This window comes from Atractosteus spatula, chromosome 3 (genome assembly GCF_055471065.1).
Source record: "Atractosteus spatula isolate fAtrSpa1 chromosome 3, fAtrSpa1.hap1, whole genome shotgun sequence".
Taxonomy (NCBI): Eukaryota; Metazoa; Chordata; class Actinopteri; order Semionotiformes; family Lepisosteidae; genus Atractosteus; species Atractosteus spatula.
In genome coordinates, this window is record NC_142708.1 from 46,200,873 (window position 1) to 46,215,809 (window position 14,937).

Sequence of the window (14,937 nt, forward strand, 5' to 3'; positions counted from 1 at the left end):
AGACTAAATTTAAAGTTCCTCAGGTTTTGGAAAAGAATGCTAAGGATACATGTAAAATCATTGCCTCTTCACAAATAAGTATTAAGTCTGAATTAAAAACCAAAGAACTAAAACCTTTAGCATTCATTCAACATTCAAAAACCCTACACCCAAAGACTAGAACATAAACCTTAAAAATGCATTCTGAATATTTATTTGTAGGACATGTGTCAGTACATAAGGATTTAGTAGACGTGCATTTAAAAAGTGTTAAGAATAAGATCAACTGTATTTTAATTCAATTTTTTTACCAGCTTCAAGCTTTTATTTAATTTTTTTTAAAGGAGTCGGCTTTGTGGTTTTGGGGTGATTCTCAAGTCCAGGCTTTCCAGAAATGTCTTCCACTGAAAAGGGCATGCATCTCCAATACTCTGCTACTTCACACTCTGCTAGCTCAGTCTAATCCAGTTCTCTGTATGATGCAAGAGCCACCTTAGCTTCCCAGCACTAAGCCTAACACCCTTTTTTCCTTTAATCATTCTTTAACGTCAGTAACAGATCAAGCTGGCATGAGAAATCCTCTGCTCTGGACAAGAACAGAGCAGCCTCTTGCTGAAGGTGTTCCAAATATGCTTGCAAGTCAACAAAACGCTCGTTCAAATTCACTCATGCAACCGGTTAAAAAAATTAATTCTAATAATTCTTTGCATTTATTTAGTACTTTGATCCCAAAGCACGTTATTAACAGAAAAGCATCCACTTCACCCACATCTGTAGTGCAGCACCCATCTGGGTCAGGCAACCCAGCCCTCCCACAGCTCAAGGATCAAGCAGAGAAGTGAGAAACTGCTTCACCAATTGAATTAAGGCATAACAAAAAGAAGGCCAGACTGCATCAGAGCAGACTGTACCTTAGCCAGAATGGTTAGCAGCAACTACAACACCACAGTGTCTCCATTTACCACACTGGAACACTGTTTTGGAAATTGTGGTCCAAAAGCAAAGAGTATCAACTACTTGTCCACAAACACCATTTGCATCAGCAACCTGTTTGGCAGTTGTGTTCTCCCACCCCAATACTGAACACGTTGTTTGTATGTACAAAACAGTAGAAAAGACAAACAGCCTTGCTTTAAGTTTAATATATTCAACAGTACTAGCGGAGATCTGTGGAAGTGAATGAGCTTATTTTTAGTTGAGCAGGTTTATTACAATTATACCACACTTAACATTTTACTGTAACACATTAAACCAAAGTACTAAAAAACATCATTAAGCTTGCAGGAAAAATAGAAAAAAAATATTAGTTTATCATAGTACATATATTAAAGCCAGGAAACGTTAAAATGAGTCACTGATCACATCATGAATCAGAGAATATATCCACCTCTACACAGTTGCCCATGCCTGCCAAATATTGTCAAGATTCCAACTGGTATGAATGGCAAAAAATGAACAGGATGCTGATGATAAATAACTATACATAATCTAAGAAGAATGAAGTTTCGGCAAGAATTTCAAGATCTAGGTAAAAGTGTGTCACAATATGCAAGAACATCCTATACAGGTTCCTTATACTCAAGATGTAACAGAATAACTAATGCTGGCATCACATTACATGACTCACCACGACTTCTAGTCAGAGAGCGTGCCAAATTTAACGACTGCAGTTGCTGAATCTCGCTGCCTTTTCTGTCCTAGAGGGTGTCAAATTATATGACTAGGAATCACAGGGGGTGACTAATTACACGATTCCCTCAAAACTTTTCATCACGGTTCCAAATCTCGTATTGCACTGCAAAAGTACTGCGAGGTTGCCTCATTCTGGCAGCCAATCAACATGGAGCACACCGGAATCAGAGGAGGAGCACCGCACGAAAGTAAACAAACAACATGGAGAACAAGGAGGTAGTTGCCGCCGTTGCTGTAGCCCAGGGGTGCCCAACTTTTTTTAATGTAAGATCTACTTTTTCATTTGCCAGTCCAGCGCGATCTACCAGTGTGAACTTGAAGCTCTGATATAGGAAAAACAGACTGTGTGCACATCAGTACAATTACGATAACCATCACTAAAATGACAGCAAATAAAAGCAAGTGACTCATGCTACAGTGAACATGTTCCCCATTTTAGAAAAAAGGAATATCCTATCTTAATGTGAGCATTGGCACTGAGAAGCTTACTTGAGAACACTTGTAACACAGCTGATCATGTCGATTACATTTTTATTTTGTCCCTGCAGCTCGACATTAAGCTCATTCAGCAGTTCAGTCAAGTCTGTGAGGAATGCTAAATATAGAAGTCACTGGTCATCCTCTATTTGGGCATATTCACCATGTTTAGATGACTTGAGAAACACTTTCATTTCAGCAACAGCTTTCTGAATCTCCAAACAGATTAATTTTTTAATTAATTCTCGATCCCTAAATGACTTTTTGCGTTTAGCCACGACATGTCTCATACGGAACGATGCGATGTTTGCCGCTTTCCCTCTTGTATTAGGCCTTGTGAAAACCAACTGCTGCTAGTTGAGATTTTAATTTTTCCCCACTTTTCTTTTCTGTAACTCACTTTTAGCGAGAAAGTCCACATCATACGTTTTGTTTGCCATTTTGAAATGTTGTTCTATATTTCCCTTTTTTAGCATTGAATTTGAATGCCAAATTTTTTAGGCTATCGAAAAGAGTAAAATAGCCCATTTATTTTTTGCCAAACATTCTTGTGATCGATCGACTGGCAAGCACTCCATGATCGACTGGTTGATCGCGATCAACTGGTTGGGCACCCCTGCTGTAGCCTGTGCTCTCCTTTGTGACCAGAAAGAGAAGGATACGCCGAAAAACTTGGAGTAAACCACATTTTTTTGATCATGGACAAATTGATTTGACCACCATTGTTCTTCACTGTGGGCATTTTATGCATTGTACTTCCGGCTGAGCGCTGTTGACTGTTGCAGACACAAGAGCCCACCCCGACGACTTGTGATTCACTCTAAGAAAATCAAACCAGTTTGATTTTGTTGAGTCACAAAGAGTCGTAAGGGCTCCTAAGAGCGCTATGACTGAGTCGTTGGAGGTGTCACACTACACAACTGACAGTAATGGGTGTGCACTGCGTCTCTCTACAACTCTGTGATTTTCTTACAATTATGTAAATGTAGGCTACGACTGAAAATCTGTGTAGTAGGAAAAGTCATGTAGTGCGACGTCGGCATAAGGTCATGTCGTAGCTCACAATACTGAGCTACTCTTGACTTCCATAAACCTTCACAATCTCAATACTAGATAAATTGTTTGGAGTAATGCCCTAAGGTTCACAGTGCATGAGTAGCCATTAATTAACACTGACCACCTCCAGGGAACAAGATTTCAGCTTAGCTAGTAATACTCCCATACTCATCAACCAACTTAACAATATTTAAGTTCAGAGCTTGTCAGACATCTGCAACAAAGATGACCATGCTACAAAAGCAAAAGAGTCACCTCAGTACAAACATGAGATGACTGCCAAAGCAGCTCTATTACCAACAGGGGACAAATTTAACTTACATCCATGGCAATATGATTTTTTCCCCGATAAAAATGGTGTAAGAAAGATTTATACCTTTTGAGCTTTGAAAATGTCACTTTGCAGAACATGCAAGCATGCAATGACAATCACATTTACTGTAATTACTTCACAATTTTTGCATTAGTCTGGGTTCAGTAATAACTGATAACCCTAGTCTTCATAAGCAACCTATAAACACACATTACAAAAATCTTGAATTTTCTTACCTTCATGTTTGAAGCTTCTGTCTCAAGTTTAGTCAGGTGATTGGAATTATCCTCTAGCTCTTGACGAAGATTGGAGTTCTCCATTTTAAGTGCCTCTACTTGCTTTAGCAGCTGATCATAAGAAGCTGCAGCCATCTTGAACTACTTCTTGACCTGTTCAGGAACAATGCAAGGATAAAATGGTTCATTACAAAGTTCTTTATAAATATCTGAACTGTGAATATGCATATAAAGCATAGTGAATTGCATTAAACAGTAACTGCTACAATTGGTATATTAAAAATCTCAAATCAGTGCAGCTAATGTTTTTGAAATAAAGAACCAAGTTTGAGATTTAAGTGGAATATTCAAGTGTACTAAAATAAACACAAAGCACTCAAAGCAAACTGTACTTTGGAGAAATAGGATTATGACAAATTGCTTGTTATGCTTTAAAAATGGATCCATATTTTCAGTAACATTAAATGAATAATTTTAAATAAAATGTTTATTTAATACGTGACTATAATATGTCTTAAAAATAAGTGTAATTATATACACTTTGACTGAAATGTGCTTTAACAGTTTTCACTATTCAAAGGCAGGTAGCAACCAGTTTTTATTTGGCAATCACTTGCCCTGTCATCTTGTGAATTATATAAAGGTACTGTGACAGAGTGAAAACAGCTAAAAATGTTTAGTTATGGTCATCCAAATTAATTACAAACATTCATTCAACAATCTCACTTGAACAGAGATTATTTACTGATAGATTCATCAAGTTTGTAAAGGGGAACGCAATCCTATTTTAATATTTCTGCATTAGAAAGATTCGAAACTGATGAGCACATTTCAAACCACAATAAAAGTAAAATCTACACAGTTACATGCAAAATGTACAAAACGGACGCAATTGCCAGGTATGCACAGTGCCATATTCAGAGATTCAGAATGTCGCAACAAAACGTCCAGTGAGGTGAAGCAGTCCTATTACAACGTAAACAAGCAGGCTTGTGAATACTTCTATTTTAATCCAATAGAAACATTGCTCTCAACTTCAAAAAGATTTTGCCCACAAATACTACTTGTTAGCTCTGCATGCAGATCACATTTGAACATGTCTGCGATGAAATGTCTGCTGCACAACCTGTATTTTTCCAATGTACATCACATTACATTAGTTATTATGGTGCATAGAGAGCAGGAAGTGTCAAATTGTGTCACAATTTGAGGGAACTTTCAGGGAGTGCAACAACAGTACTTTTACAAAGTTCACAATTTTGTGCATAATTTGAAAGTTGTAAAATTTTTCTATACTGTCAATGAATTTATTTTGTTAAAGAGATTTAATAACCGCTCTGAGAATTTTGGAACTGCAGTTCCCTTTTAAGGGTATATACAGCTCAATTGCATTGAAAGATTGACATTATTACAAAGGGAAAATTCAGCAATTTCTTAAAACGTTGTGAGTAATATATTCAATAATGTAAACCTGAGCACTAACAAGGACTAATCTGACATACTGATGAATGGCAGTTTTCATTTAAGAATTATTACATTGGTCATGCCATCTCTATTTTCACCAGCTCACCATAAAGTTTAAGTTAATTTCTAATACATTAACAAAATTTGGTAGCTTCAGAAAAGCCCCAGCTTCAAAGCATATAGTGACTCCCAGCTTGAATAGTTAGAATGTTTCTGGCATTCTTAGCTGATGAAATTACTTTTCATTTATATATGGATATTGTTTTGACCAACTTTCCACCACACACACCTAGGCAGAATTCACAAGGAGAATGAGCAAGTAAAAACATTGGGAAACAGTTTACTACTCATATTGGTGGGTGCTGCTGCTGTTTGAGACATTCTCAACTTACATATCTTTTCTAGCTCTATTACAAATACTAATAATAGTCATTTTCATAAGTGACTTAAAGCATGAAAATAGTACAGATATTTACATATATCCTACATATCCTACGTAAAGCAGAATGTTGTACTCATAACATTGTACATCTTTAAAGAGCAGATGTTTGGGTCATAAATCACACCACAGAGTTCTGAATGCTCTGTAATAATAAATAATAACATCACTTTATTAACCCTTTACAATTTCTTGCATTAGGAATTATCTTTTCACATACCCCGGCTTGCTCTCCATGAGACACACAGACACACAGATAGGGAGAGAGCCTGGGATCAGAGCGCAGGGTCTGCCATTGTACGGTGCCCCTGGAGCAGTTGGGGTTAATAATAATAATAATTGCTTACACTTATATAGCGCTTTTCTGGACAATCCACTCAAAGTGCTTTACAGGTAATGGGGACTCCCCTCCACCACCACTAATGTGCAGCATCCACCTGGATGATGTGACGGCAGCCATAGTGCGCCAGAACACTCACCACACATCAGCTATCAGTGGGGAGGAGAGCAGAGTAATGAAGCCAATTCATAGATGGGGATTATTAGCAGGCCAATGATTGGTAAGGGCCAATGGGAAAAATTTGGCCAGGACGCCGGGGTTACACCCCTACTCTTTTTAATGACCACAGAGAGTCAGGGTTTTACGTCTCATCCGAAGGACGGCGCCCATTTACAGTATAGTGTCCCTGTCACTATACTGGGGCATTAGGACCCACATGGACCCCAGCGTAAGCGCCCCCTGCTGGCCTCACTAACACCTCTTCCAGCAGCAGCCTTAAGGGCCCAACGGAGTAGGATTCCTCTGCTGGCTGCGGGATTTGAACCGGCAACCTTCCAGCCACAGGCGCAGATCCTTAGCCACAGAGCCACCGCTCCGCCAATAATACACACAGTCTCTCTCTTCTCTGGCACCCATTTCCCCTGAAGAGCTACAAAAACCCAGTTCCCTAAGTATTAGGTCAGTCATGGATTGGAGAACATCTAGTATCAGAAAAGCCATTTCAATTAATGAAAGATTATATAACACCATTTAATTTCAGCCTGGAGTAAACTAAGCAAGGGATGAAATGTTAACATTTACTATGCAATAGTAAGACCATTATGATAACGGGCACACGTTTTGTCCCTATGTTATAAAAAATAACTGCTGCTCTGGAATCAACCCAGAAAAGAACAAACAGACATTTGAGCGCTGAAAAGAATACCCTATGCTGACAGGCTAAAAGAACTGAATCTTTCATATGTTCTTACAATGTTTGTACTTACGTACACAATTCATACTAAATTAAAATGGATTGTTGCATGAAAGGGGCTTAAGACAAACTAATGAATAGCTTACAATATGCCAAAACAAACTTTCGAAACAATCTAGCTTTTGTCACCCAAACATGATTAAAAACACTGATGTCTAGGAAGTGCCATTACAAAAACCAAGTCATTGCAGTCCAGTTTAAGCTTGGTATTGGAGAAATTCAAATTTCAAATATTTACATTAAATATTTCAGAATGTTCAATGGTGGTCAAGGTTTTTGCCCATGCTACTACCTAGTGTGTTGAGAGTTTATATCTTTTGACAATGCTGAATATGACAACAGAAAAAAAGATTAGGCGTTAGGCGTCTGTCAAGAAGGTAATGTCCACTGTAATGGTGTATTCATTAGCATATCTTACTGTTACACTTAACTCTTCCACTCAAAGAGGTGGCTCTGTGGCAACAACTTGCAACTGTATTTTGACATTTCTCAATACCATGTCAGTGCTGCCATTGACATAACAATTTGCTTCTGAATATTTGTGTCAAGACATTCATGCAAAACCAGCAGCAGAACAAATCCCTAAAATGTATAAAAAACAATATGATACACTATTATGTAGACTGCTATCTTTGAATATTTGTGAAGTGTCTCATCTTGGGTCTTTAATTGGGAAATGGTAAGAAAAATAAACTACAATTCTGGCTGTGACAAAGAAGACAATATAACATACTGTGAGGATTACATTGTACATCTGGAATGTTTATAGTGAACATCTCAGTACATTCAGTATAGCACTGCCTTGTCAAGCCAGGAGCTGCAATACCTAGAGCATAAAGCTGCATTAACACTTCAGTAAGAATGTTTCACATCACAGTGCAAATTAATTTCCTCAGCTGATATGACCCAAGAAATACAAATTAAAATACCTAAGAAATGATTCATACCAAGATACAGAAATGCATATACCAATGCAATGCTGGTACCCATTTATAAAGCCGGATGGACTGGAGCAATCAGGGTAAAGTACTTTGATCACGGATATAATAGCAATGTCCATGAGGGGGTACTGAACCCACAGCCTTCCTGTAATTCATCTTTACCATGACTCTTTGCTAACCTCTTTACAGTAGTAATGAAAACAAATAAAATACACTCATTGTGGTTGAGGACTTATGCATACTGCACTTACGTTCCTTTGTTTCCAATGATGATATCATAAATAAATGGCCAATAAGCGGTCTAATGATCTTCCCATCTACCTCTAAAAATATCTGAGCATCATTTACCACGTAAAAGATTAAAACAGACATTTAGCATTCCAACTCTTCGTTTTATGGAAGGGATACCTTCCTTAAATGTCAAAGCAAAGCTCATTAAACAAAAAGGCATTAAAAGACGTTGTATATATACTGATGGCACTAAAAGAGGATAAACAGTATGCTAGCTATCAAGGAAGAAGTCTGTGTTAGTTCTTCAATTGACAAACCAAGCAAATGTATCTTTTCCATCATAAAATCTTGCATTTCACATAAGTTCTTGGTATAGTTGTCCCATTCACATCTTTATTTACCCATTGCAGTTGAATGGTATGCACACTTGAAGGTGCAAAACGGTGTTCACCTTTTCCACGCCTTTTCAAAATGTCTAGCTTTGTATCAAGATTAACATTAGTATACTTCTAAAAGGTGATGTACTTAATCCTGAACAGAATAGGACATTTGAAAAGAAATACACATTATTCATAAGGTAACTACTTTCCCCTACAAGAAAAGTCATTTGAGCAAAACTGTCAATATTGTTTTGTATTAAAGACTGCTATTAAAATTACTGAAATATAAAAGTGTTAAAAAAATCATATCAACATTATTTTCACAGTCTAAAATGTAACAAAAGAATAACAAGAGCACAGTATTAATACACTTGCCCAAAATGACCATTGTTACAGACACCACATACTTTATTTCAAAGCCTACAAAAATCCTCAGCTGCACCACATCTCTGACAAAACAAAATCTATATCACAAGAGCATACAAGGGACTGTCTTTTACAACCATTAACGGCATGGACTTTTTCACACTGCTGGAGCTTTGGCTGATTAAGTGACTACATATTTAGTTGTGCCTTGTGTAGATAAACTCTGGTTGAGTAAAAATCAATTTTATTCAAGCCTTCTTTTTTCCAAACAAAGGACAGGTGACCCTTTATATATTGCTGTGCTGCCTGTCTGTCAAGTGTTGTCCAGGATGTCGAGCTCATCTCGGAAGATTATTAAAGAACTTATACAAAATGCCAGTATACTCATCAGATATTCTTTTATAATCCAACAACGCATCACTCTGTCTTAAAGACACACAATGTATTTGGCTCATTTTGCTTGTTTGACTACTAGTAGCAAAGTGGTCTGAGGGTCTCATTTTCCTACTTCCCACTGCCTGAAAGAAGCCAGATTATCAGCTGTTGACAAAAAAACCTTTTTATTTTTGAGTATGCCAAATTTTAAAAGTATTTAAATAACTGCACTCGTAATGTTAAGACTTTAAAGCTACATTTTTCAAATTACATCTAACAAGATGTGATGCAGCCATTCTTGTGAATTTAAAATCACTAGTTATTAGTTTGTGTTCAGCAGTGCTTAAGTACATGAGGATAATTATTCTTATGAATTCATTATTCATTCATTATTCTTGATATCAGTGGAGCAGGAGAAAAGCTTGCCATGACAAGTTCATGACACCGTACCCTCCTACAGGTTAATAGGAAGGGGCTGAAATATAAAAGTGTTAAAAATAGGATAGTAAAAACAATTACTATCATCAAAAAACAAATTAAAAATTTAAAGCTTAAAATGTAACCACAGAAAGAAGCAGCCATTTATAAAACTGCTTTTTAAACATGCTTGCAGGGCTTTTTTTGATGGACCATGAAATTGCAGGTGCTGGTCTTACATGCTTAAGTGAACAATCTGTTAAATCTGTGCCTTTGCCACACCAAGCTGGTGTTAAATGCAAATTCCAATGTACCAAAGAACAGATGGGGCCTATTTTGATATCTTCCACATATCAAAATAAATTCTAAGACTAGTGTATTTTGATCACTTATAAATGGGAAAAATTCTTAACCTTATAAATAAAAACCAATTAAACATGATATTCTCTTTTGAGTGTGTTTGCCAATTCAAGCTATGGGCAGGTTGTACAACTAAAAATGTGAATAGTATATTTTTCTTGTCTACAGAGTGCTATATGCGTCTAGCACAGCCATTATAAACTAACACTGTAATTTATTTTCCAAATTCTGTCAATTATGTGCCAGATTTAATTTTAAAAATCTGGAATCTCTGCACAGCTACCGTGGGTCAGATGCTCAATGTACAAATCTTTCAGAGTCAACAATGAGAAAGGACTACAATGAATCAATTCTTAAATGAAGCATCAGGGGGGAAAACGTGTTGTAAGATCATTTTTTAAAGGTATAAAAGCAATAGAAATGGAAATGAATTGTTATAACCAAAGTTTTATTACAGTAAAGCATTCAGGTCTTAAACTTATAGGATTTAGTGTAATGACTGGACATTTTTTCAAAATATTGCTCTAGTTCTTGAATAAGATAACTGCTATCGTGCTATTAGACTTTTGCAAAACAGCATTCCAGCCTTTAGGACTAAACTTTCACACATTTTTCCCCCCACAGGAATCTGTACTAGGACCATCTAGTATACCTAGTGATGTAGTCAAATTCATTGATGTTTCTAAAATATTTGGGTATCCAAACATTGTACAAGATGTAAAGGAGATGCAAAAGACTTTAAACAAATTTCAAGATCAGGCCAACACCTGGCAGGTAACATTTAATGTTGACGAGTATCACCAATCCACAGGTAGCAAATACATGAATTATAAATATGAAATGGTATATACTGAGAAGCAACAAAATAGAAGACAAACCCAATATTTTAACCTCTGAAATAAACACATCACATCTGTAAAACCAATGCACTGTGGCACAAAAGAGAAGAGGTGAAACTGACTGATGGTAAAGAACAGGAATTAAGAGACTTGAGTGTGGTATGAGAAGAAAAAACAGTTATGTTGCATCTGGTTTTACTTACACTGAATTAGAAGATAATCCAAGGCCCAAGTGTGTTCTGACCAATAGTAAAATAAAAAAAAACCCTGTAACATTTACAAACAAACCATAAAGCTCACAGAAGTCCGTGGAATTTTTGAAAACATGAATTTGAGAAAGAAAAAACATTCTACATATCAGCAACTCTGATGGACAAAATTCTAGAGGTGTCTTATGCTTTCACTTCTAATTGCTCACATCTAAACAAATGTATGTATGAAATTAAAATTGGCAAAGATGCGGCTTCTCATCCAAGCACCATTCTGATGTCCACTAATACAGTGAGCGGTCATATTGATTATGCAAAATTACATAAGAGCAAGGCATGGGGAAAAAGATGATTAAAGAGATGATTAAGGGACAGAACAGATAATGGCGTATGTTCAGTACACTTTGGAAACATTACAAGTAGATTTGTTTCAGGAAGGCACAGCCGTCATATGCTACTGGAGAGAAATGTATAAGTCTTTATAACAGGAGAACACAAGGAAGAACTGTGTGTAGATCTTCACTGATGTGGAAAAAACCAAACCTGATACCAAAAGTGGGCTTGACAGCAAAACAAAACCGTGGCTGCAGAAGCTCAGTGGGGAGACTGCATGATTCACAAGGAGGCCCATGTTGGTAGGAGCATGTATACTTATCTTGAATCAGTTTTGAGTCATGCTGCAACAATAGCTCATTTTATTAAAGCAAAACAAGTCTTTACAAGACGCTGAAGAAATGAGACCAGAGCATCGGTGCTTACAAATTAGAGTATACTTTACTGGCAAGCAGTCTAACCCATGTTTGATCAGAGAGATGCATTTTTTTTTGTGAAAAATTCTGCCCCGAAGGGCGTTTATGTGACATCAAATGGTCGGTAGGAGTAAATTTAGTTTCAAATCATCAAACCAGAAACTACAAGAAAGAGAAACTTAACAAAATAAAAGCCTCTCCCAAAAGCTTGGATCTTCAAAGACAAATCTCCAAATATGTCCAACATTCTCATAGAAATATCATCCAATTACTCAACAACCAAGGACATAAAATAACACACAGCCGAATACCTCACTACAGTCCATCCATTTATTCATTTACCAACTACTTTATCCAATAAAAGGTCGCCTTTTTTTTTATATAGCCTCAGCCTATCCCAGGAAGCAATGGGCGCATACACGCACTCACACTAGGGGAAATTTTCCCAGAAGCCAATTAACCTCCCAGTATGTCTGGACTGTGGGAGGAAACCCTTAAGAACATGGGAATAATTCCATGCAGGTAGCACCCCAGGAACTGAACCCAGGGCCCCAGCACTTAAAAGCTGCAATGTGCGTCACTGTGCCACCTACCTCTTTATAGCCCAAGCCTATTAAAATCTTTGCTGATTAAGACCTAACTGTATTTTTTAAAAATCCGTTGTCCATAATAGATCATAATAACTGAAATATCACGTGACAGCATTCTAACATAGCACTCTCTGACTTTCAACTCAAAGCAAACTGTCCACAGATTTCAAGTGTAACCATTTTTTCTCCCATTAGCACTGGAAAATTTTTAATATTCCTGAAAAATTCCATCACACTCCAATATATTTTCTAAGGGGCACATAAACACCTTGAGAAAACCCCTGTCCTAGATAACTTGGGAAGCAATAAAATGTTAAAATATACAGATCAACATTATGGTTTAATATAATGGATCAAACAATCTTACCAACAGTATTTCATGACATTTAAAAATAAAATTATAAAATGGCATGATTCAAAGTAATTTCCCATTAGATCCATAAAATAAGCCACCAGCCAAATATAACTTATTTTTTGTACAGTAATACATTCAGTATTCAATAATGCAGCTCTGCTATAATACCACAGTTTTATATAACTATAAATTTCAGGACATTTGTTTAAAACACGTGAACAGAGATGTCACAGAGATGCTTGGTTAAGCTTGTGCCGACACTGATTGGCCTGTAAATCTCTCTCCACAGGACAGAGAGAGAGAGAGAGTCAGGACAGGAGGCGACAGTATGAAGGCATTTCCATCCTACACACAGCCCCTTAAAAAATATTTGCGCACTAAGACTTAGATCAGTATTGAGATAATGTAGGGTATTCATTCTGAGCAGCCAGTTCTTCATCTTTGACAAGAAGAAAAAGAGACTATATTCTAAAGCTACCTGGTCACTACCATGGGAGGTTTGCCTTTATTAGTTTCAATCCAAAACTCCCAGGTGTGGTACTGTTACAAATTAACAGAAATATGAAGTCATAGCTTTTTATTTACTTAAGATCAAGACGAAAAATTAAATTTAAATTTAAATTCAGAAAAAATAAGCAGAGTTTCTACTTTATACTGGCTTCAGTGTGAGAAAAGAGATTTACAAATTACACTGCATTAAAGTGCTTTGCTGATCTATTAAAGGCTTTGTTTTGTTTTTTTTTAAATCCTCAACCTGAAAAGGCGCTTGCCCAAGCAGAGGTTGAGGTCAGATACCCAGACTGCGTGTTGAAGCCTAGGTCACGCCATTAGCCGACTGCAACCTGAGATCCCAAGCAGTGATGCAGGATTGGCTGAGCACGATGAACAACAGGGCGGCACGAGTTGTTCAGGTCTCTCTGGACTCCCAGCAACACGGAGACCTCTGCAGCTCTGCGTGTGCTTGTAGGTTCACAGTGCTGTACTAAGGGATGCACCATTCCTTTGGTCGATACTGGACCTCTAAGTCCAGGACTGTTTTTCCTGTGATGTCTCAAAAACCGAGGTGGGCAGGCGAGAGACTTTTGCCTATACACTTTTGCCTTTTGCCCCACTTGCAAGGTGACACAGTTTATACCCAAGAACAAAGACAGGTGGCAAACCCAAACCCAAGTACTTAAAACTTAAGTGGTAATTAATTATATGGTCTCACATTAATCAGAAGAAAAACAATTTCCAAAACTGCCACCGAAATACATTTTTTCTTTTGCTTCTGCATGATAATAAACCCTGATTAACAATTAGCCTGAATGCAGGTATTACCTCCAAGTAGAAAGAAAAATGCAGCAACCCCAGACTGAATAATTCCACACTTGTGTAGGGTTACGGTATGTGCAGGGCTTCTGTTTACTTCTCACACTTTTTTTTCACAATTTACGTGAATATGTTAAAAACCGTTTTGCTGCTTAGGGCTATTCTGAGTATACCGTAATGAGAACTCTTCTCAATTTGCCAAAGTTTTTTGACTTATGTTGTAAACTTGTATAAAAACACTTACATTTGTACACACTTGGGCATTTTATTGGCACAATGAGTGAAATAGTTACTAAGACAACAGCAAGCCCAACCTCAGCTTTGAACCAATAACCTTCCAGTTTAGATTTCTGAGCCTAATCTATATTAAGATCTATAATCTATAATATTTACAAAACTACTAGTTATCACATTCCTACCATAATACACAATTAAAGCTTTTTTTTTTGTTCGGATGATGCTGTAGGCACTGAATGTTTTTCAAATGGTCATCCTTACTTCTAAGAGAAAATGATCATTGTTAACTGTACTTATATTAAGAAGTGAATATAAAATTGCAAATATGGACATATGACACTTAGTCACTATACTTCTGAGAAACAAGTGTAGCCCTGAATCAAAGAAAAACCAAAACAGTAAGGTCTTTGTTAAAAAAGCGCTTTGCTAAATCAAACAGTGAGATTCAACCAATATCCGATCTCAGTGATAATTTAATAGAAGCATACAAGGACCCAAAGAGTGACTCATTTCATTTAGAGTGGACATTCACCAAGGATGATGATATCTTGAGGTTAAAAATAGGCCTGTGATTTATTAAACTGCAAAATTACTGCGCCAACAAAAAGTATAATGAAGATACAAGCTGTTTAAAAAATATGAATAAAGACTGCTTTAGCCTTCATGAC

General features: G+C 36.9%; 1 protein-coding gene across 2 annotated transcripts in view; it reads right to left on the reverse strand.

Moving 5' to 3' along the window:
- apc (APC regulator of WNT signaling pathway) overlaps nt 1-14,937 on the reverse strand; it is a 79,418-nt gene that overhangs the window by 46,123 nt on the left and 18,358 nt on the right. For both annotated transcript variants that reach the window (XM_088909941.1, XM_088909939.1), the window contains exon 2: nt 3,754-3,906. In XM_088909941.1, coding sequence (XP_088766067.1) covers nt 3,754-3,888 — 135 coding nt within the window. In that variant the 5' untranslated portion in view covers nt 3,889-3,906. The remainder of the gene's footprint in view (nt 1-3,753; nt 3,907-14,937) is intronic.